The sequence below is a fragment of the Microtus pennsylvanicus genome, chromosome 2 (assembly GCF_037038515.1).
Source record: "Microtus pennsylvanicus isolate mMicPen1 chromosome 2, mMicPen1.hap1, whole genome shotgun sequence".
NCBI lineage: Eukaryota > Metazoa > Chordata > Mammalia > Rodentia > Cricetidae > Microtus > Microtus pennsylvanicus.
The window spans coordinates 888226-910288 of NC_134580.1; the positions used below are offsets into that span (position 1 = coordinate 888226).

General features: G+C 46.9%; 1 protein-coding gene across 3 annotated transcripts in view; it reads right to left on the minus strand.

The window, feature by feature from the left end:
- Col22a1 (collagen type XXII alpha 1 chain) overlaps positions 1-22063 on the minus strand; it is a 225483-nt gene that overhangs the window by 93579 nt on the left and 109841 nt on the right. For all 3 annotated transcript variants that reach the window (XM_075959464.1, XM_075959463.1, XM_075959465.1), the window contains 15 exons: positions 21579-21632; positions 20516-20569; positions 18920-18973; positions 18323-18367; positions 17682-17744; positions 17160-17213; positions 14938-14979; positions 11314-11346; positions 9330-9383; positions 9013-9066; positions 8177-8230; positions 6066-6119; positions 4323-4376; positions 1923-2027; positions 944-988 (listed from right to left, as the gene is read on the minus strand). In XM_075959464.1, coding sequence (XP_075815579.1) covers positions 944-988; positions 1923-2027; positions 4323-4376; positions 6066-6119; positions 8177-8230; positions 9013-9066; positions 9330-9383; positions 11314-11346; positions 14938-14979; positions 17160-17213; positions 17682-17744; positions 18323-18367; positions 18920-18973; positions 20516-20569; positions 21579-21632 — 819 coding nt within the window. The remainder of the gene's footprint in view (positions 1-943; positions 989-1922; positions 2028-4322; positions 4377-6065; positions 6120-8176; positions 8231-9012; positions 9067-9329; positions 9384-11313; positions 11347-14937; positions 14980-17159; positions 17214-17681; positions 17745-18322; positions 18368-18919; positions 18974-20515; positions 20570-21578; positions 21633-22063) is intronic.

Below are 22063 nucleotides of genomic sequence, written 5' to 3' on the forward strand. Positions count from 1 at the left end.
CGGGGAAGGGGAGGTTGCAAGAGCAAAGGGTGGATATGAAGGGACAAGGAGATGAGTGGGATCAAGAGATATGATGTGAAAGACACAAAGAATAAAAAGAAAAAAAGAGCCTCTCTGAACTACTCGGGCCTCACACCCCCTCTCCAACACCTGCCTGCTTCTGCAGTTTATACATTCGTATATTCCCTGAGCCATGAGCTCGCAGAGGCCCAGGAATGTCCTACAGTCCACCCTATAGATGTGCCACAGTAGAAATAATAAGGCACTGGTCATCCAGGCAAGCTTGAAAAATGAATGAAGGATCCATACAGAAAAACCTTGGGGCAATCCCCTGCTTGCTCAGGGGGATATTGTCTTTGTAGGCCCATGGTTGCTGATGAATTGAGGGAGAGTTTGGCTGGTATTCGTCCATTTTCTTCTTCCTCTTTGGTGCCCAACTAGATGACATTCTCTGGCTTTCCTTTGTCATGAATGTCACTAGAATTTAGTGGGTGGACACAGGAACCAATTTCCAGCGCTGGCCCATAAAACTCTCCCTGCAGCTTCTCCCCTCCCTCCCCCTCCCCACCGTTTATGTCATGGCTTGGGGAAAGAAAGCAGTGTTGGGATACTGCTGGGCTGTTTAGACCAGCACCCCCTTCCCCTGCCCCCCAAACACACACCAGACACCTAGACTCCAATTCGAATTATGTTAAAGTTTGGGGATCATCTACTACCCAAATTTCACCAGTAACAAGAGAAGACTTGGACCGTGGCTTGGCCAGGTAAAAGCCAGCAGCATCTTTTAATTAGCCCATATGAAGCCCTGCTGTGGACATCACTTCGAGTCTCAGAATGAGAAATGTGGGAATGGCTGAGGTGACCAGAGATGCATATAATTAGAAGGCCCCCACTCTCCAAGTGCCATACGTACCATCTCCAATTTGCTGGGACAAGCACTTACCTTGGTTCCTAAGGGGCCAGGTAACCCAGGTGGTCCACGGAGTCCCTGTTGAAATGAACACCAAGGACCCATGAGAGAGGAAGCCCTCACCACATACCAGGCTGCCTGCCCTCTGCTGGAGCAGGAGTAGAACAGCTACAAAGGGGACCGTCACTGCAAGGTGAGGACACTCAGTCATAGGGCCTGGGTATGATTTCTGACTGCTGCTTCCTGCCCCATGTGGACGAAAACAAGCCCCTCTATCCCTTAGTATGTTTTTTCTCTTCCGATCTTCATGCTAAGGGCTCCCAAAAGCCAGGATCACCTGACCCCATGACCCCAAAGCTTAATCTCCTTCTTCTTTATCGCACTACAGAGACCTGGGGTAGCACAGGGGAGGGGCTTCCTTTTCCAGCTAATGAGCGTGGCCTAAAAGGCACTCATGAACACACTTGAAATCCAGGTCTATTTTTGGCTAGAGGAGCCCAGCACGAACGGAGAAACTCTGTGTGCGTGTGTGTGTGTGTGTGTGTGTGTGTGCGCGCGCGCTATGACCGCTGGATAATTTGAAACTCATTTGTATGACTGGCTTCCCCCTGGATCCAGAGCAAGCAACCAGAGCTCCATGTGTGCCTGGCTGCTGCCACACAGGCCCATCTGTGGTTTCACTTCCAAGGCTCCAGCTTCCTGTGGTCAACCACTGGCTGAGAGGATTAAGTCATGGATTTCAGCAATAATTCACAAAGTTAGTAAAAACTGGCATGGAAGTACCGTGTTATGCATGTTTTCACTTGATTATTATTAAGCATGCCGGTTGACAGGACTGCATCCCTGGGTCAGGGGACATCCCGAGCCTTACAGCTCCCCTTCCCACCCAGGTCCACTTCGTCAGCTCTGGCTAATCACTTGCTAAAATGAGTCTTTGCTTGGCTCTTTCCCTGCTCCTCCCACTCCCAACTAGCCTGGCTTCCCAATGCTCAGAGCACTGCCTGCCACTTACCGGCTCCCCGTCCTTCCCTTTTCCAGGTGACCCAGGGAGGCCAGGAGCACCGGGATCACCCCGCGGACCAGCTGGCCCCGGGCTGCCTTCCTCCCCTGTTGCTCCCTGAGGAGAAAAGAGAACCTTGATTGGCATCAGCAGAGCACAGAACTCAGCTTAGCAATGGAGAGTCGGCCTGAGTCTGCGTGGAGGCTTCAGAGCTGCCTGGAGAACTTTAAAAGACGTGTCCCTCTGGGACATTAGAAGACAGACTGCTCAATAGGCTGTCAAAAGTTGAACTCTGCTCCCCCCACAGCCCCATCCGCATTTACGTGCTAAAGTCCTTTACTGGGCAGAGCCTCCGCCAAGTTTCATGTAGCCTGTGCCTATCCCTTCTGCAAGCAGGTGATGGAGGGGGTCTCTTCAAGCCTAGAGAGCGGATCATCTTTATCAGCTCCCCAGGCCAGACACAGAACATGCTAAAGAGTAGACTATGATTTCAGGAATTTTGGCGTTTTGCCTAAGTCTGGACCCTTCCAGCACCAGGCCTGACTCAACAACCTTTATGTTGTTTCTGATCAGTCAAGAAGTGTTTGGCTCCCCCTAGAGGTCAAATAGGTCAACAGCACACATGAAATACAATTAAGATTTATCCATTTTTAAGTTAGGTGTTCTCTTATTTCTGCAACTTAAATTTTTTTTTAAAGCACCAGCAAGGTATTATGGTATACATTTATAATTCCAGCACTTGGTAATTAGAGGCAGGGAGAAAGGGAGAATTACTGCAAGTTGTACACCAGCCTGGTTGACACAGAAAGTTCCAGGCATCCGTGGACTACATAGGGAGACCCTGTTTCCAAAATCCAACACACACACACACACACACACACACACACACACACACACACACACACAGAGAGAGAAATTGTACCTGCACCACCAGGGCTTATTATTAAGGTTGTGAGCAATAGACCACAAATCAAAGATATTTTCTACAGTTTGCTCTTTCCTCGAGAATATTTTTTCTTCCTGAAATTTTTATTTTAAAACCAAATCTTTTGCTAAAATAAAAAGTACACTCACTCTTGTTAAACTTTCAGCAAAAAAAAACAAAAACAAAAAAGATAATAAAACAATCACGTCTTTAACAGTCTCCAGGAGAAACATCTAGAAGGGATCAATTTGATGGACTTGGAGAATCTCTCTCCTTTAATACTGGCACTTGGGAGTCTGAGGCAAGGGGACCACCATGGGTTAGAGGCTAGCCCAAGCTAGAGAGTGACTTCAAGCCTAGCACTCGGGAGTCTGAGGCAAGGGGACCACCATGGGTTAGAGGCTAGCCCGAGCTAGAGAGTGACTTCAAGCCTAGCATGAGCCACAGAGTGAGCCTCTATCTAGAATACAAGCCATGTTTGGGCAACTGTGTAGACTTCGGTAGATGGGCCATCTGGAGAAAGGACACCTTATGTGTAAAGGGAACAAGACACACCATCATGTTCTTGTCACACGTCCTCTCTCAGGCCACACCCCTAGCCCCAGTCCTTGGAGTGATGTCCATAAGCTTGGCCCCCATGTTTCAACTACCCTCATTTGACAGTCGAGCAAACTGAAACGTAACGCAGTGAGAATGCCATTTGCTAGTGATGGTTCCTCAGCCTTGGTCCTGCTGACACCGAGGATGGCTGAATCGTGCATGTTGAGAGGGCTGAGGACAGACAGCAGCCTTCACTGTGCTCTGTGATAGTTAAGACAGAATCCTGTTCTGTGTAGACTATGCCGGCTGAACCCCTCCCCCTGGTGGGAGGACAACCGAAAGTCCGGAGGAGGTGAGACTTTCCCTACTGATAATCACTGTTGTCACCCTCGTTTAGAGTCACACAACCAGGACACTGAGCCAGCCGTTAGTGAATCTCAAACTCTCTATCTCCCTTGGGTACTGATGAGCACTGTGGGTTTCCCAAGCTCTAACTCAAGCATCGCTAAGACATGAGCACCTTCCTGAAGCCTATGGTCATGTCAGATCAATGAGCAGCAGGATGGCAGAGGGTGCCTTGCTCCTCCCGGACCTGGAGGCAATTTCCGATGATAGGAAGCAGGACCTTGTTTCCTTCTTCTGTCTAAGACACAAAACGCTTTCCCAGGCTTGGGAAGGTTCCCTGGCAACCACGGTGCTCAGTGAATGTGGGATGTCCAGTGCGGCTGCTCACCAGCTATGAGATAAAGGACATACAATGTCCCTCGGAGCTCAGCTGGCATCTGTAAGGGGGACACTGCTCTGACCCCAGGACGAGCTGTGACAGTGAGATGTCCCATTCCTTCCCCCACCCCACCTTGTCTCTCTCACACAGTCCCTCGTGTGCCTGGGCCCCAGGCCAGCCCCGAGCAGCGTGAGCACCTTTCTGCAATCTGCATGGCTCTTACCTTCTCCCCACGTGCCCCGTCTTTCCCAGGGGCACCTCTGACCCCAGGGGGACCCTGGAAAAAGGAAGGTGTTCACATGGTCAGTTTTTAAAGGACATTAGCCCCTGGGGTATGTCACCAGGCCCCTTTCACTTCTGCTCACGATTCCCATCCTGTCTTAAACGCAATAATGCCCAGCTCCTTGCCTGAGTCTGGCTGTGGACCTTGTACATCAAAACTTTGAGAATAGATATGGTCTGCCCAGTGCTTGCCCCTCAAACCCTTAGTCTTTGAGTAGGCAGACCAGATGAGGACAGATCAAAACAGAAAAAGAACCTGACTGTGTGTCAGGGACCAGCCCTTCCAGTGTCTGTAGGTTCTCCCCCAGCACCTCACAGATAAACATTCTGTGGACATACCAGTAAGGACATATGACAATGAGGAAACAGCTGGCCAGTCACCGAGCCACTGGAGCTCAGTCCTCCTGAGGACTCTGGAGCCCACCTAGGACACCCTGCAGAGCTACCTCACCTTGGGGCAAAGCATGAGATCACTGAAGCTAGGGAGATGGGTCAGAGGTGAAGAGTACTGGCTTCTCTTCCAGCAGACCTGGGTTCAATTCCCAGCACCTACAAAGTAGTTCACAACTACATGTTCCACTTTTGGGGATAACTGAAGCCCCTTTCTGGCCTCCACAGGCACCAGCACACGGCAGTACAGTGTGTTGAAGGGAAACGGCCATACATACGCAAAATATCATATATATACTTAAAGAGTTGGGCTGTTTCTTCTCTCATCACCCTGGAGCTACTTCAGGAGACAATCCTGCCCCTTTCCTGTGGATGACTGGACACAGTGCTCTCCAAAAGCCAGGAAAGTATTGACTATGTATGTACAGTGGGAAAGGAAAGACTATACAGGAAAGAGCCCCTCCGACTACTTCCCCATGACTCATCTCCTGCCTGTTTCCTCTGGTATAAAGTGGGTCAGGGATGGTGTCCACCTAAGAGGCTTGCTGTGTGGATAAAATAGACTAACATATTGTGCATTAAGATTCTAACTGTCATGCATCTGTCCTCTGAGTCACAGCTACCTGGGAAGGTTTAGGGAACAAGCCTGGACTAATCTAATGCAGAGGATAAATTCCCTGTAGCGTGTAACCAGATGCCACTGTATAATTTACTGAAAATCATTAAGGTCTAAATCAATGCTTGTGTTGAATCGTAATACTAGCCTTTTAAGAGGCATCTTGGATCGCCATCCGGGAGAGGGAGAGGAGGAATCTCGGCAGCTAATGCGCGACCTGAAAGATAACGCATCTAATCCTGTCTAACCTGGTCTAACCCTGCCTCGTTTCTTCAGATGAAAGAGCTTAGGGATGACTGACCGAGGTCTTAATGCCAGCTGTTGGGAGAGCTGGGTGAGAATCCAGGTATCTAACAGACATCGGGGACCTCTGACTTCTTTGGGTTCACTAATTTCTTTGAAGGCAAATGGTGATGTTGATTCCAGCATCAGTGAAATGTACAGCCTCTCCACCCTCACCAAATCCATCTATCACCCAGGGAGCTGAAGTGCTGCTGCCTAGAACCCTGGGTTGGTAATGTTCTGGGTAGCCCTCATTCGTACACTGGTGTACCCTCCTGTGAGGCCGTGCTGCCCACACCTCTATGTGAATGGGAAGGAGGATAAGAAAGTGAACCATGACAGGCCCTACAGGTTCATGACTCATTACGACACCCTTCCTCTCTTGGCCATACTCACCAAACTTCCTGGAGGACCACTGACACCGGGGAGTCCTGCAGGTCCTGGAATACCCTAATCAGAAATGGAACAATCGAGAAAAGCCAAATGTATTGGCTACTAATAACCAACCCAGGCCACTCTCCATAAATGTCTCATATGACTCAGTTCCCCCTCAACTGTGGGAACAGCCTCCAGACTATCACAGATGTTAAAACTGTCCCTCATCAAGACTACAGTATCCCCACTGGTTAGAGCCAAGCGAATGGGCTTGGAGGTAGAGTGAACCAGAGACAGGAAGACTCTCATAGTTCCTCAAATAAGGTGATGTCACGAGGCAGGCAGTGTTGATACCAGGGGTGAGCAGAGAAGAAAGCCATCCAGCGTGCCTAAGAAGTTAGGTGACCTCCAGCCTGACCTTATGCATAGGGAGCTGTTCTGAGTTATGAGGAAGCGGCCCCTGGCACACTGAGGTGTTAACGGACAATGGACAAACCTTGCAGGACAAACAGAGGATAGGTGACAGGTTGAGCAGTGGCTCGCCATGAGTTGGACAGAAAGGGACTTTTGGAGGGTGGGTGGAGCGGGCTTGTGATGAGCCACTGGGTCACAGGTGATCACAGGTCTATGTGAGCCTGAGAAGGCTTCTGTAAGACAACACCATGCTGAAGATGCTGGCTCCATCCACAGAGCAAAAGCGTCTACAGAGGGAGTGGAGGAGTGAGTGTGAGCATGTGTGTGAGCCCGTGTGCACACTGCACGTGTGTGCTGGACTGGATGATGGGTGACTGTTTCCTGAAGTGGACTTTGATTAGAACTTGACACCTGGGTCGTGACTCTGAGAGGGGGTGTGGCTGGGGTCATGTCGGAGCGTCAGTGTCAAAGAATGGGAACTAAGGCGTGCTCAAAAAACTAGATTGCTTAGGGTCTCAGTGCTGTGCACCATCACAGGCCATGTGTGTCGATCAGAACTCACAGGGCACACTCCTAGCCTCCTTACCCAAACCGACTCTACCTATGCTGAGAACAAGGCAGGCTGTCCTTGCAGCAGGAAAAACCTTTCCTTCTGTATCATCCACACGAGCCACTATTCATGACTGGCCCCATCTCTTCTAAGACACAGTCACAGAATACCAGATCATATAATGATGTTCTGGCCAGGACATTTGGTCTGTAGTCCCTGGACCAGACTAGTCACTGGATGCTTTGTTTGGCTAACTGGTCACCACTTCGGGCAGGCCAGTCAGGTCAGTCTGGCTCTGCCACCATCCAGTACCACAGTGACATCTAAGCTCTGGGGCTTTGGCTACACAGCACAGCTCCATGCAGCCGTCGTGAAGAGTGCCTGCCTCTCTGAGACTAACCACATCTAATCTGTGGATGTGATTCGGAAAGCTGGGAGCAGCAGCCTCAGAGTTCAGTGTCTATCTGAGTACAGAGAAGTGTCTATCTGTACAATGCCTAGACTGCTGCTTTGTGTTTGAGAGTCAGTGTGTGTGTGTGTGTGTGTGTGTGTGTGTGTGTATGAGAGAGAGAGAGAGAGAGAGAGAGAGAGAGAGAGAGAGAGAGAGAGGCATGGAGAAAGGCATTGAGGAAACAGAGTAAGATAGAGGTACAGAGGCACACATAAAAAGAAAGAGAAATAGACAGAGAGATAATGTGTGTAACTTGGACTTTATCTTTAGAGTGTGTCTATGTGGATCTGAACCCAGGCACAATTCTCAGAATGGCAAGCATCTGGGAGTGGTCCTCTTTGTGTACTGAAGGTCCTCTGAGTGTCCTCTATGTGCACTGAAGAATTTTCTCACTCGTGGGCATGTAGGTACAGCACGGGCTTGTACTGAGACTGTGCCTTTGTAGCATCCATCTGTGTATAGAATGGAATCTGTCTCAGGGCTGGACATGGGACAATGTCCAGGCCTGATAAGAACACTGTGTGTAGACCAGACCAGAATAGCTCCAATTTGGCTTCAGGTTCAAATGCCCCCTCCCATGCCTGGACTGCCCCACCAGTGTGGGATTTTCTTTCTTAGTCACATCCCAGTTGGTCCAGAACAGTGAGCCAGAGAAAAGATGCTCATCTGGGGCCCCTTTTTATGTCCCCAGAAGTAAGGCAAAACAGGAGGACTCACGGGGCTCCCAGCTGCTCCAGGAGGCCCATGTGCACCGTCATGTCCCTTGGCTCCCTGTGCAGGAGAGATAAAAGGAGGTGGATCAGAGGCCGCATCTCAGGTAGCGCTAGCCTGCTTCTAAAAAGTGACTCATCAGAACAAAGAACAGAAAACGGGTTCTATCAAGTGCGGCACAGTCACCATTTGCTGGCCCAGCTCATCTCCATCGCTGCCCCTACAGTGGTCTACTTACCATCACTGACTCATTACATAAATGAGCTACACAGAGTTAGACAGCCCTGACCTTGCGAGTTTTAAACAACTAATAGGTTCTTCAAAACCCTATAGGGTCCCTTTCCCCCTCCCCAAAATAACGGAACAATTGCCAGGAAATATCCTCTCAGCCCAAACCATACTAAAAAAAAAAGTTGTTAATATGTACCAGGCATCTGCTAAACCCGCCTGCCCATCAATGGCTGGGGAGGACAAGCCAGGTCCCTGCATCTGAAAAATGCACTGGACACCGAGAGGAATCCTGCTTCCAGGCAACCTCTCTTCAGAACACTGAGTCTAAGGGAGCTTTCCTCAGCCGCAGCAGCCTTTTAGTAGGAGGACAGGGACAACCAGCACCCCAGAGCCTGGCCCAGGTTGTTGCTTTGGGGGACAACTTTGCAAGGTGTTGAGACCCTTAATTCTGGGGGTTAGCACAAACCATGTCTCCAGTATACCCACCCTAAAAAAAAAAAAAAGAATTCCCAAAATGTCCAGTGAGAAGGCTGGTGGGTAAGGCAGGAAGGGCTACATGGCCAGGGGCAGCATGGGCCAGGAACTAACAGATGGAGAAATGGCTCTCTTACCGGAGGTCCAGTGGCTCCCCGAGGGCCCAGTTCTCCAGGTCGACCCTGTGGTCCCTGCAATGAGAGAAAACGGTGCTCCTGAACCAGCTCAGTACCCTTGTTCTGGGCAGATGGGGCTGTGTGTGGGGCCATGCAATGGTTGTCATTTGAGATCTACCAAAGTCCTGAGGACTAAAACAAGACATACTCAGGTTACTAATTCCTCCAGTGTGTAGAGTGGCCCGTGGGGTGCAGACCTAGAGCCAGCCAGGCCTGGATTTCTGGTCTTCAGGTAACTTGGGGAATGGAGAGCAGTTTCTGGGGGTTTAGCTACTCACCATGGTGCCAGGGTTACCAGGATCACCCTTTTCTCCTTTTGGCCCTTGCTCTCCCTGTTGGTTAGAAGCACATGGTACAGGTGACTCGATAATGACCCCCCCAATGCTTCCAGCACACTGCCTCCACCCTGCAGCACGGTGATCACAACCAATACTCTTCCTGTTGACTGGGTCTTTGAGAGGGAGTCTCTCTCTCTTTCCCATTGTTCAGAGATCCTGACTTACTGCTCAGGTCTAAGAACAAGAGTCTCTTCTTCAGGGCAACAGAGCCCTAAACTGTGCCCAGGGATTAAAGCTTGTCTATAGTTGCTCCGTAGAGACAGTTTCTAGACTATTCCACTGGAAGAGCAACTAAGGAGAAAGGGGGTGAGTATGCTGCTCGTCTCCGACTTTGAGTCCCAATTGGTGTCCTTCCTTCAGAATGTGTACTTTTAAGGAAGTTAGTCGCCACTCTTCGGCTCAAAGCGAGGAAATGACATCTTAAGAAAAATATTTCTTCTGCATTTTGAGGCAAAGGTTTCCTCACTTTTTCTGTCTGTCAAGAACTGAATCTGCCCAGCACATCTCTCTCCATGTCTCCCTCAAGAAAGAGATTGGCTTTGAAAGACCTCGCTCCACATTGTATCCGTGGATGGTCTCTTCTGTGTCAGAGGGTCAGACCACTCAGGTGTAGAGTTGAAACCTTAGCAGACTCTGTGGAGGAAGCACCTGACTCTAAGGATGCTTAATAGGAGGATGTAGCCACTTTGGGGGAAATGGGAAGGCTCAGAATCAGATATTCAATTAACAGATGGTAGAGGGGTGCAGGAAGGGGGACAGGTGTCCTGCCTGTGTATGGGAGGAGATGAGCCTTCGAACACATCACAAAAGGCACCTGCTATGGCTGACAGACATCTGACAACTCCTGAAATCCAGGCAGCATGGAGATGCCTCCCTGCACTTCCTTCCTGTCTCATGCTCAAGCTTAATATCCTTCCTCATCCTTCCATGACTTCATCATCAGACTCAATGTCTCCCTGCCACGTGTCTTTCTATTATATGCGAGATCTGTGTCTTTGAAGTCGCATCGACTATTTGGAAAAATGGAGACAGCATTGGTGGACCATGGGTCTTTCCACTCCGCCCTCTCAGCTGTCCTGTGTTGTGAAACACGGATCATATCACAATGAGAGAAGAGCCACAAAAGGAGGAGAGGAGCCTTTCATCCAAGCCCTCAGGAGGCAGAGGCAGGAGGATCTCGGCACTTGAAGCCACCCTGTTCTACACAGTGAGTTACAGATTAACCAAGGTTACAAGGTAAGACCCTGTCTTAAAACAAGAGGGGGTGGGCAGCTGTTGCTGCTGCTGCTAGTGGTGGCGTCAAACATTTCCTGGCCTCGGTGCTGCCAGCAGAATAAAGAGATTCTGAAAATACTTTATCAGAAGTCTTCATAGAAGAAGGAGGAAAAGGGCCTTCAGTCTACAGGCTATGGAGCTGATTTCCATCTTTCTGTTAAATGTCTCAGTGTCTGCAGGAAGACACTGAAACTCTACCCCGCAAGCCGTCTGAATGGAATATTCTGGAAATTATCTCTATGGAGTAACCAACTTCAGGGGACTAAGGGTTTGAAGTGTTCCCATCGCAGGTCTCTTCATGGCTAACATTGGCATAGAATATTCTGGCAGCTCCGATATTTCTAGTCTTGAAGCTACCGTTATTTCTGGCAACAGCAAAAATGAACTCCAGACAAAGAGAGTATGGCCTATGCTCTTGACCACCGAATTATGTCCCGAGAAGGTCTGCCTGCCATCAGAACTAGTTTCTTATAGCAACTCATCCCTATTTTTGACAGGACAAGCTCTAGAAACCCTGATGCTGCCTAACCAGCATGAAGGACTGAGAATCAAATCCACAGAACTGCCAAGACCACCCCTCGCCCATGCCCCGCACCATCACCAGATGAGCTGGGGCAACAGGCTGCATCCAGGGCCCGCTGCTACTTACTGGCATTCTAGGGTGCGGTGTGAACACTGATGGCTGGAAAGGAAACCACACACGTTAGAATGCTAATAACCAAAGGAGTTTTCCATTTCATGTGTCAAAACCCTGCTGCCTCTCAGAAATTTGCCAAGTCAAAGAGCACAGACTTGAAGTGCCTTTTTTATATTTGTCTTTGGGTTGGGGAGTTGTCAGGATTTTTTATATATTTCTTGAAAAATGTATGCATGCATGCCATGTACCTTGGTCATATCCACTCCCCACTCCTCACTCCCAGCTCCATGTCCTCTTAATTGAATGGTCCACTGAGTATTACTAGTGCTACCCATCAATATGTGGTGTGAGGTTGTCCACTGGGGCATAGACAGCCTACTAGTGGCTACCCTCGCCAAAGAAAAGTTATCTTTTTGGGTTTATACTCTTGAGACAGAATCTCATCTCATAGTCTAAGCTGGCTTCAAACTTTCTAAATAGCCAAGAATGACCTTGAAGTCCTGAGCTTCCCGTGTTTACCCACCAGGTAGTGGGATTATATGTGTGTCCAGCTTTGCTGGTGTCTTTTATTTTCATTAAATGTATCCAACAGAACCAGCTTTGTTTAAATGATCTGCATGTGTGTGCATACATTAGTGAGGGGTGTGATTTAAAAGCCCTATGGTCCCAACCCTTCTATGACTCTGGATAATATCTTTGAGCTTCTCTGCCCTCCTCAGTAAGAGGGGGATAAACACCTCCTGAAAGTCAAAATGGAATACTTCATGCAGACAACTGGAAGGCTGCCTAGGACACTGAATTCAGGTCACTGCATCCTTTTCCAGTACTAAAACCTGTCCTGTGCTAGCCAGGGACAGGGGTGAAGAGGAGACTAGTGAGGAGGGCCCAGCCACTGGCTCGTGGGGAGGCCAGTGGAGACCATCATGAATTTAGTGACTCCCCAGCTTCCCCACCACGCAGGCTACACTGAGTCCAAGCACTGTCTACCCTCAATCCTTTCACAGATACGATTCCTTGGGCCTGAAACACTGTTCCTCCTTTAACATGGGCCCAGTCTTCAGGACTCCTCTGATTGTCCCTATAGATGCCCCTTTCTCTTCTAGTACCCCATCATAATTTATATAATTAATTATACAAATAATATAAAGAAGAGGTCGTTGGGTTCTCTTAATATATCCACCAACTGTACTGGATGCTCTTGGGCGGCACTCTTTTGCAACTGTGATTAGAGTGCATTCCCACCATTGCTGCTTCTGTCTGTCCCACTCATCTACATGTCTGACTCAGTGACGTGCTGTTTGTATTACTATAGCTCTGTAATATAGCTGGAGATTGGGATGGTGATTTCTCCAGCACCCTTCATTTTTGCTCAGGGTCTCTTCAGCTGTCTGGAGCCTTCTGTGTGTCCATTTGAATTTTAGGGTTTCTATTCTTTTTCTGTGAAGATCATGGTAATATTTTATTGGGATTGCACTAAATCTGCAAATTGGTAGATGATCAAACCATATTAATTCTATGGGTTCCTGAGCATAGGAGATGTTTTGCATTTTAGTGTCTTCCTTTATCACATATTTAAAGTTTTCATTGTAGAGGTCCGTCATCACCTTGGTTAGGTTTATTCCTGGATATGGTTTCAGACTACTGTGAGTGGAGCATGGCCGACCTCTCTCTTAGCATGTTTGATATCAATAAATAGAAAAGATACTGGTTTTCTAACTTAATTTTGTATTCTGCCACTTTACTTAGAGTGTCAATCATTTCTAGAAGCTTCCAGTAAAAGCTTTAGCACATTTTATGTAAAACACATCATCGACAAATAGGGATAACTTGACCGTTTTTCTTATTTATATAACTTAATTTCCTGCCTCTAGGATCCTGTAAGTGCTCTGTGAAGCCTGAGGTGTGTCGGAGGTTGGCCCAGAGCGAAGCCCCAAGAAACATAGTAAGTAGGCAAAGGAACATGGAGATTCACCACAAAAGGTAAAAATAGCTTCCGGTCTTAGCCTTCAAGTCTCTAGTTCCAGACTCCTCCCAGTTAAACCACTGTTGTGTTCACACATTAGAGCCCACGTGAATGGTTACAAGCAACTATAAAGATGTGGAAATACATCATTTAGTGCAAGAAGTATATGACTAGTAAACCTAAGTACATGATTGATAGCGGCTCCCATACACCAAGGGATGACTTCACTGGCCATTGGCAGGTGGAGATGTGCCTCTGCCATGTTTTATGGGTAAGGAAACTGAAGGACAGAGGCATGAGCTTCCTGAAGGCATCTGAGCAAGGAGACCATGGAGGGTCAGAAACTGACATCTGTGCAGAAGATGGAAGCCTTTGTTCTCAATCCTTCAACAACCAATATACTGGTTTTTCCTGCTTAGCTTGCTTTATTTAGTGTGTTCATCCATAAAATCTCAAGACAGCTGAGTGTGTGTATGTGTGTGCATGAGTGTATTTGTATTCATGTGTGTGCATGGATATGTGTGTGCTTATATGTCTGTGGGGCTGTGTAAGTGTGTGTATGTGAGGATATGTGTGCCTATGTGTCTGTGAGTGATTACGTGTGTGTGTTGTATAAAATTGGATTTTGTGATATGAGAAGTCCAGGACTTACTATGTTACAATCATGTAGATTACAGTGTCATCATTATAAGCAAAATTACAATGTACACACAGTTTTTAGATAAATGTAGCCATTGTGGCAGAAGAGAGCATATTCTAGAAAGACGTTGAATGTATCCCTCAAGAAATTCTGTTTTCCCCAGGAAATTGGCACTGGTAGAAGGAAAAAGCTAAAATCTGGTTTTAGCCAGAGGGTACTTTATCTCCAGTTCTGTCAGGACTTGCAAACAGAGTCACATGCAATGTCTCTGTCAACTGCCCAAACAGAACCACAAGAAGCAGAGGAAATATTGAAATAAAAACGATTCCAAAACTAGGCCCATCGCAGAATTCTTGGGAATAAGATAATTGATAATAAAAGTGGCTATTTTATATTTATTATTATAAACTAAAGATGCCAGACAAAAGCTACATCTATGTTATATATGCTACGAGGTTCTGACTACTCCTTTTTGATCGGGGGAAAAGTGGAATGTTGTCAAAACAGAATCATATTACCTTAGGATCTCTTTCTCCCCCCACAGCCACTCATGTTCACTGCTGTACCTGATCTAATACTCCACTCACTATCAGGCAAAATAATATTTGAATATATTAACAAGCCACCAACTGCAAAGCTAAGGATGGCATTAGATAGCCTGCCTCTAGACCCTGAGAATTCCCGTGGGAGAGGAACCCTAGGTTTGGCTTATGATACTGTGGGCCCACCCTCAGCAAATGACTTCTTGTCTCCGGATCTCAGCTTCCCTGCATACAGCAGGTGGATGTGTACTCTCAAGTGCCTATAATATACTCATAAACAGTAACTGTGCTTCTGTTGAAAAAGTGAATAAATAAGGAAGAGCTAGGAGTAGGTCTACTTAATGATGAAATAATGAGGGCATATTAATAATTAAGTGGTGTGTGTGTGTATGTGTAGTGTGCTCGTGTACACATGCACGAGTGTGGGCATAGAGGGAATCCCACTGCCTTGAGAATTAAGAGGAGTTAAGATTAGAATCAGGGTAACTTACACTTCCAGGTAAGCCAGGGGGGCCTGCTGGACCAGCTTCACCCTAGAAGAAATGAAGAAAGATAATAAAACATGATCTTCATCCTGTCAATTCTGCTTATGCCAGGAAATGTCTATAATAACATGTCCACCCTAGAAAACAAAATCGCTCTTCCTACACAGACTTTAGTAGATTTTAGTTAGGTGCGTGGGGTAGGGCTTGGGGAGACAGACAGACAGATACACACATACACTCTTCATTATAAACTATCTCAGATGTGTTTTAAAGCATCTAGACTGACCTGTATAGCTACAGGTTATTGAAGCTCCATATGCCCTTCCAGCATTTTGAAATAATAATGAGGACACTGAATTTGTTTCTGCTACCACCAGCAATGCCAGTGTTCCACCAGTTATGGCAAATGCTCCACATATGTACCTTACCTCAATGGCCACACTGAAGTCTCATCCCCTTAGAGACACGCCCAGAGCTGTACCACCCTCTCAGGAGAGGCAGACTGCTCTCACATGCCTACATAAACTAGGTTTTTTATTGTTGCATAGCATAAGTTTGGGAGCCAAGCTTGAAACCCTACCATATCCATAAGCACTAAAAAGGTAGGGTTCCTCTTGCTTGTTTCTTCTGCTACAAAGAACATTCTAAATTATGTATCTCATGTGAACCTGATTCATCTCTGTAGCTAGGTCCATAAAGTATATGTTTAGTTTTTCATGTATACAAAATGATAGGTTTCATAATGACATTATATTAATCTATGTGATGTGCTCTGGTCCTACAGCATCCTCCCTGATGGACCCTACCTCATCCAAATAGCCCACCTTACTTTAATGTCACATACACATTCACATCTTCATATACGTGTCATACACATAGATATTTTATAAAATCTAGATACCACATATGAGAGGTAGCATATGGTATTTGTCTTTAGGTCTGATTTATTATTGCTAATGTGATTTCCTCCCCATTTCAAAAATAAAGACATTGAGACACAGAATCCTCAGTCCTGAGACACAAAAGCCTCAGTCCCGTTGCACAACCACAGGCGAGCAGCCAGCCAAGCACCCAGTTTCACACTCAGAACCAGCTTTTCACTTGGACAGACAGTGCAGAAGTTCCAGAAGCATTGCCACGAGAATCACAGTGTGACCTGCCTCCTTGCTGACAGGAGAAGTCTGTGTTCTAGCACTCTCGAAATGATCATGCCATTAAAAGACAAGAGATCTAACCCCAGGGGGAGGATGGAAAAACACACAAACAGGTGCAAATGGAAGATCTGTCTAAAGCAGAGGACTCAGGATGCCTTGGCAGCACCTTCCTTGCCCATCCCAGAGTGGTACAGGAAGAATGGTTGCCAGCAGGGCATGTTGCAGGAAGGATACCCTCCAACTCCGAGTAAGAGGCTTGACTTCAGAAAAGCCATGGGTTTAAGATCAGTTTGACATAGATAGGTCTGGATTCCAATCCTGTGTCTCTGTGCTTTCAGCTCTCAGTTGCCCTTGACAAGCAAGAATTACTATCCCCAATTCCAAGGTTCTACCTGCAGCACAAAAGGACTGGGGTGGGAATGCATCAGTGGAAGGCAAGGCTGAGGCATGGACTTGCAAAGCCCAGTCAGAAGGGGGCAGTGTTGCTTTAGCGTCTTATTTTAGTTTTATTATTACCCAGATCTCTAGGGGAACCAGGGATGACACAGATTCTTTAGACGTCTACAGGCAATTCTGCCAAAAAACAGTTACAGCGTTGTGGTCTCCCTGAGCCTCTGGATTCTGGAAAGGAGTGTCTCCAAGAGAAATTGCATTTCTGAGAATCCAAGTTTGAAGAGAAGTTCCTGGAAAGGAGCAGCATTTTACTCTGGCCCTGGGTGGAGAAATGACATTCTAAACTTCCCCAAAGATCATAGAATGACATTCTAAACTTCCCCAAAGATCATAGATCACTATCTAGTCAGAGACTTTCTAGGGGTAAAAAAGAGAATATCAGTGTTGATAGATCCCTAAGATAGTAAGACAGTGCAACAATGCTTCTGGGTGTCAGGATTACTCAGAAACATGCTTAGCGGCAATACAAACACGTCCTGTAAAACATCTCTCTCCCCCCTCTCTCTCTCCCTCTCCTTTTCTCTCTCTCTCTCTCTCTCTCTCTCTCTCTCTCTCTCTCTCTCTCTCTCTCTCTCTCTGCTAGAAAAATCAGTGATGAGGATGAAAGCAGGCAGCCCCTACCTTTTCACCTTGGGCACCTTTTAGCCCAGGAAGTCCCAGTTCACCCTTTTCTCCCTAAAGTAAAAAATATAATTCAAAAGCATTAGAACCCAACACAATATTAACCACTGCCTCTCTGGGTAAGGGCACTCTGACCTTGGGCAGTGGGACCCTGCATTCACACCTGTTCCCCACCCCTCATCATTGTCTTTGCCTCATGTGCAGGACGGCCACCGTGAAGCCTAACTCCAAGCAGGCTCTTGAAGCAGCTGACTCCTGACTTTGGTACCTCCACCCCCCCCCCTTCTTTCCTCTGAGGATGCCCTAATCTTCCCAGAGGTGTCTCCCAGACACTGTCCTTCCATCTTTGCTTCAGGACTCTAGACTCTGATTGTCTTGTGTTTCTCTCCCTTCAATGCCAAGAATAGTTCTATTCTCCCAGTCAAATTCACCACCTCACCCTAAAGGTATTAGACTCCAGAAGAGGCTCTTTCCTTGGGCACAAGCACAATAGCCCTGGTGGGAAAAGGCAGTCACACTTGCCTGGTCTCCTTTCTCTCCACGCAGTCCTGGGAGGCCTGGAGCACCGCGAAGGCCAACTTCCCCCTAAGAGAACAAAACCAGTAGATATCAGTGGGAGGTTGTCCCTGTGAAAGAGGTCCTGGGTCACATGCTTTTCGTTCCCTCATAGATCTCACGTTTAGTGACGTGAAAGGAGAGCTCTGCACAAGGGAAAATTCTGGAGAATCTATTTTAGGGTACCAAGCTCTTTCCCGTTTGGGTCGTTGCCTCTCTCAGGAACTGTCACCCCACCTCTCTCTGGGTATTTGACTTCTCCATCTTTTCGGGGCTCAGCCACAATGTGAGCCCTTCCTTCACTATCTTTTCTGACATCCCTAGCCCCCTCTTCAGGATGGCATGTCTCCATCACTACAGTGTTCAACTGTTCTTATGTCATCTAGAGTCTCTCAGTTCCTAGCTGGGCTCTAATGCTCAACACTACTGATGCATAGGACATGCTGAAATGTATTAAGCAAACAAATGAAGACAAAATAAATGTAATGAACTTTCAAAAGACAGTATCCTTCTTGACACCTGAAAATGTTTACCTAAGATGTGCTGTATGATGGTGATTCGTTAATTAAAAGAATGAGCTGAATAAATAAAAATATGATCAAACTAACCTTCTCGCCAGGATGACCTGCAAGGCCCTGCTCCCCAACTCCTCCCTGTAGACAGAATAACAAAGCTCCATCATCATCTATGCACACCTTCAAACATGGACCCACACGACCACAGTAACTGCAAGCCACGGGTCTTGGCTCTCGCAAAAGGAACATTAAGTCCCAGAGACCCCGAGGCATGAAACCAAAGGGCTCATTATTTCTACAAATAGGAATTCCCTGTTCCCTCATACTGCTTTCTGCTTTCCCAAATAGAAACAACTCTTGGCCTGCCCATAGTTCATGCGCACTGTGTTTGTTCATCTTGAACCTAAGTAGTTGCAATTCCAATCAACAAGGAGCCTATACCTAGGACTCTCAGATCCATGGTAACTCCAGGTCTCTGGGACACATCAGGGAGCCTGAGAGTCAACTCTTGCAGCAAGTCTCTCTAGCAGAACCACTCCATCCCCTAGCACCTGTCCCCAGGAGGTGACCTTGATTCTGCTGTGACCAGACTCTGGGCATCACAACAGAGCCCCGTGGATCTGCCAAGACTGCTAACTTGCTCTTTTCCAACTGGAGGCACAGACAGAACATGAATAGGGAGTGTCATACCCGAGGTCCAGGCATTCCAGGTGCACCACGGTCCCCAGGGTCCCCTGGTTCTCCCTGTGAGAAAGCAATGCAGAGTCAGCACAAAAGATATCGAGCACAGTTGAACACACCTACTCACTGCTGGCTGCGGATGGGTCTGGAACCACCTATAGAGAGGTGGTTCTGAACCCCCATTCTTTGTGGCCCTCTAAGTTCAGGACAGCTCCTATCTCCCATACTCCCTAGTTCTGAGTACAAATGGCGTTCTTTCCTTCTGAGAGATTTAGGCTAGAGAAAGCGTGACAATACCTTTTGATTTGAAACTATGAAGTGCTTGGTTAGCCAGGGAGAAAAGTGAATAATATTTACACAAATGGCCTTAAATGGTGGCATCCCAGGGATTCTAAATCAGCATATCACAGAGAGACAGTACCATTTACAATAGTCAGATTACGGAATTATTGTGACAAGCCCATGTGCTCCTCAACAGACGAATAGAAACAAGAAAATGTGTATACATGTCTATGTGTGTGTTGATTTTATTCAGCCATAAAGAACAATAAAAGTCATATCATTTGCTGAAAAATAGATGTAACTTCAGAACACCGTATTAAATGAAATGGGTCTGACTAAAAGAAAAAAATCTATTTTCTCTCATTGGTGGTTGCTAGGTTTTCTAGACACGTGGAATCATGGGTGTGGATATGGTATGTAAGAAAACAAAAGGCTGGAGGGAAGGATGGGAGTAAAAAGGAGAAGGGAGAGGGGAAGGTTGATCCTAGTCAAAGTCCACGGCCCACCCGAATAAAAACAACCTTCTGAAACCCGCCACTCTGTCCAACAGAGATAAGCAAATAAAATGACTATAAATTTGTCTACAACCACACTTATTCTACATTTTGTTATGGGAAAAAAATCTGAGTCTATACCAATGAATTCCACTGAAACATTAAAAGTTTTCTTCTACAGCTGCCTTACAAGGGCTGTGGACAGACACATCTGACCAGATACACACTTGCAATAGGGCTGGAGAGGTTGTTGCTCCTGCAGAGGACTTTGGTAGGTTCCCAGAACCCAGGTGTCAGCCCACAGCTCCAGTTCCAGGACACCAGGGGCCAGCACACTCCTCTGACCTCGGAGGCACTGCACATGCGTGGTGCATAGGCGCACATGCAGACCGGATACTCATTCACACAAATTTTAAATTCTCATAAAAAATTAAGGATTATCCATTGCTTATTTATTCACTTGAAACATTTAAAGCACAGATTTGATTCCCACCTCCTAGAATATCATCTTTGATGCTTCCCTTCAAAAGCCCATTTTAATGACTGGAGCCCCCCACCCCCCGGAGACTCTCTTAAACTTTAACTCTCCTAAAACTCTTAAAAACTCTTAAAAAGTCCCCCATGACTAATTTCTCTCCAGATTGATTTTAATACTTTCAGAGCCTTCCTGTTTCTCCCTGTTACATCTGACCTTGCAAACCCAACCATTTCAATTAAGCCTTGCTCCAAAGCCCGGGGGGAGCATCTTGTCTCAGAGCTCAGCCACCAGGAATCTCCTCTGCTCTTTGTTCTTCGATTCTCTATCTAATGCCACCCTGTGAGTACCCACCTTGGAGCCGGGCAGGCCTGGTGGTCCATCCAGCCCATCCTTTCCAGGTGGCCCCTGAACCAAGAGAGGAAAGAAACAAAATGAAAACCCAGGCCAGTTTAGGAAGGACTTCTGTGGAGTTGCTTAAAACCGGGAGGTGTCTCAGCAGCTGGACTGGGGTACATAACCTTACCCACTCTCCAGCTGTCTCCTTGCTCACGAAGCGCCAGTCTCTGCCAGCCAGGCTTTCTATACATTTTCCCGGGGCTACACAATTACTGCCCTCCAGTCCATGCCCTGACTCATTTACTATACATGCAGATGAATGAGAGCGAAGGGCAGGATTCTATTCCTCATCCAAGAGATCCCGGAGACGATACAGTACCATCCACATTATGTTGTGGCGGGCCTTTTTTTCTTCTTCTTCTTTTGGACCACCAACCATCTTCCAAATCATGACCCAGAGACTCTCGAATGCTTGATCTAGCTTAGGCGCTTTTCTGGCTAGCTCTTCTCTTTCTGACTAGTGCTTTTTAACGGAACCTGTTTATTTGGCTTTTGCCTCGGGGTTTTTTTCCTTTTCCTACTTTCTTTCTATGTCTTACTTCCCTGCTGTCTTTGTGTCTGGCTGGATGGCAGTAATCTGACTTTTGGCCTCGGGAATCTCCCTCATTCTCTCCTCCATCTCTCATTCCTCCCGAGCCTAGATTTCTCCTCCTGTTTATTCTCTCTGCCAGACAGTCCCACCTAGTCCTCTCCTGCTTAACTATTGGCCATTCAGCTTTTTTTTTATTAGACTAACTGGGTGCTTTAGGCAGGCAAAGTAAAACACATATTTACATCATTAATAACATAATTACATTAGTTACATAAATAACACATAATTGCAAATTTAAACAAATGTAGCATGAACAAAAGTAACACATCTTTACAGTTAGTTAAAGTGATACTCCGCAGTATTTACAAATAATTACAAACGTAACATATCTTTACACAGTTAGTTAAAGTGATACTCCGCAGTATTTAGAAATAATAACAAATGTAACACATCTTTGCCCAGTTAAAATAAGCTCAAAGAACTCACCATGTGACCAGGGGGCCCAGGTTTTCCAGGGAAGCCCAGTTCTCCAGGTAAACCCTGAAAAGGAAAATTTGAGATTAGAGTCTTGCCCTGATGCCATCCCTGGCACAGAATCAGGCCTCTTCAGGCCTGAAGAAGAGTACCTCAGTGTGTCTACCATACTCCTTGACAGTCATTGTAAACTTCAGAATTGTCCCTACAGCTTGTCTGCTCTGTTCATCATCATGTCCACCCACGGCCAACTACTTGTCAGGACTCACGACCCTCTGCCCACGGCTGGGTCTACCTGCTAGGGGACAGTTTCCCAACTGACCCTTAGAGGACAAGAGATAAGAATGTTGACAAATACTGCCCTAGGTATCCTGTATTCTGAGGCTAGCCCACAATCAGGTACACCTGAAGAATGGTGTAGCATGACACCCCCCCGATCCCATGTCACAGGAAGGTGCCAAGGTGTTATACTGGCTTGTATGCCATTTATAACCACT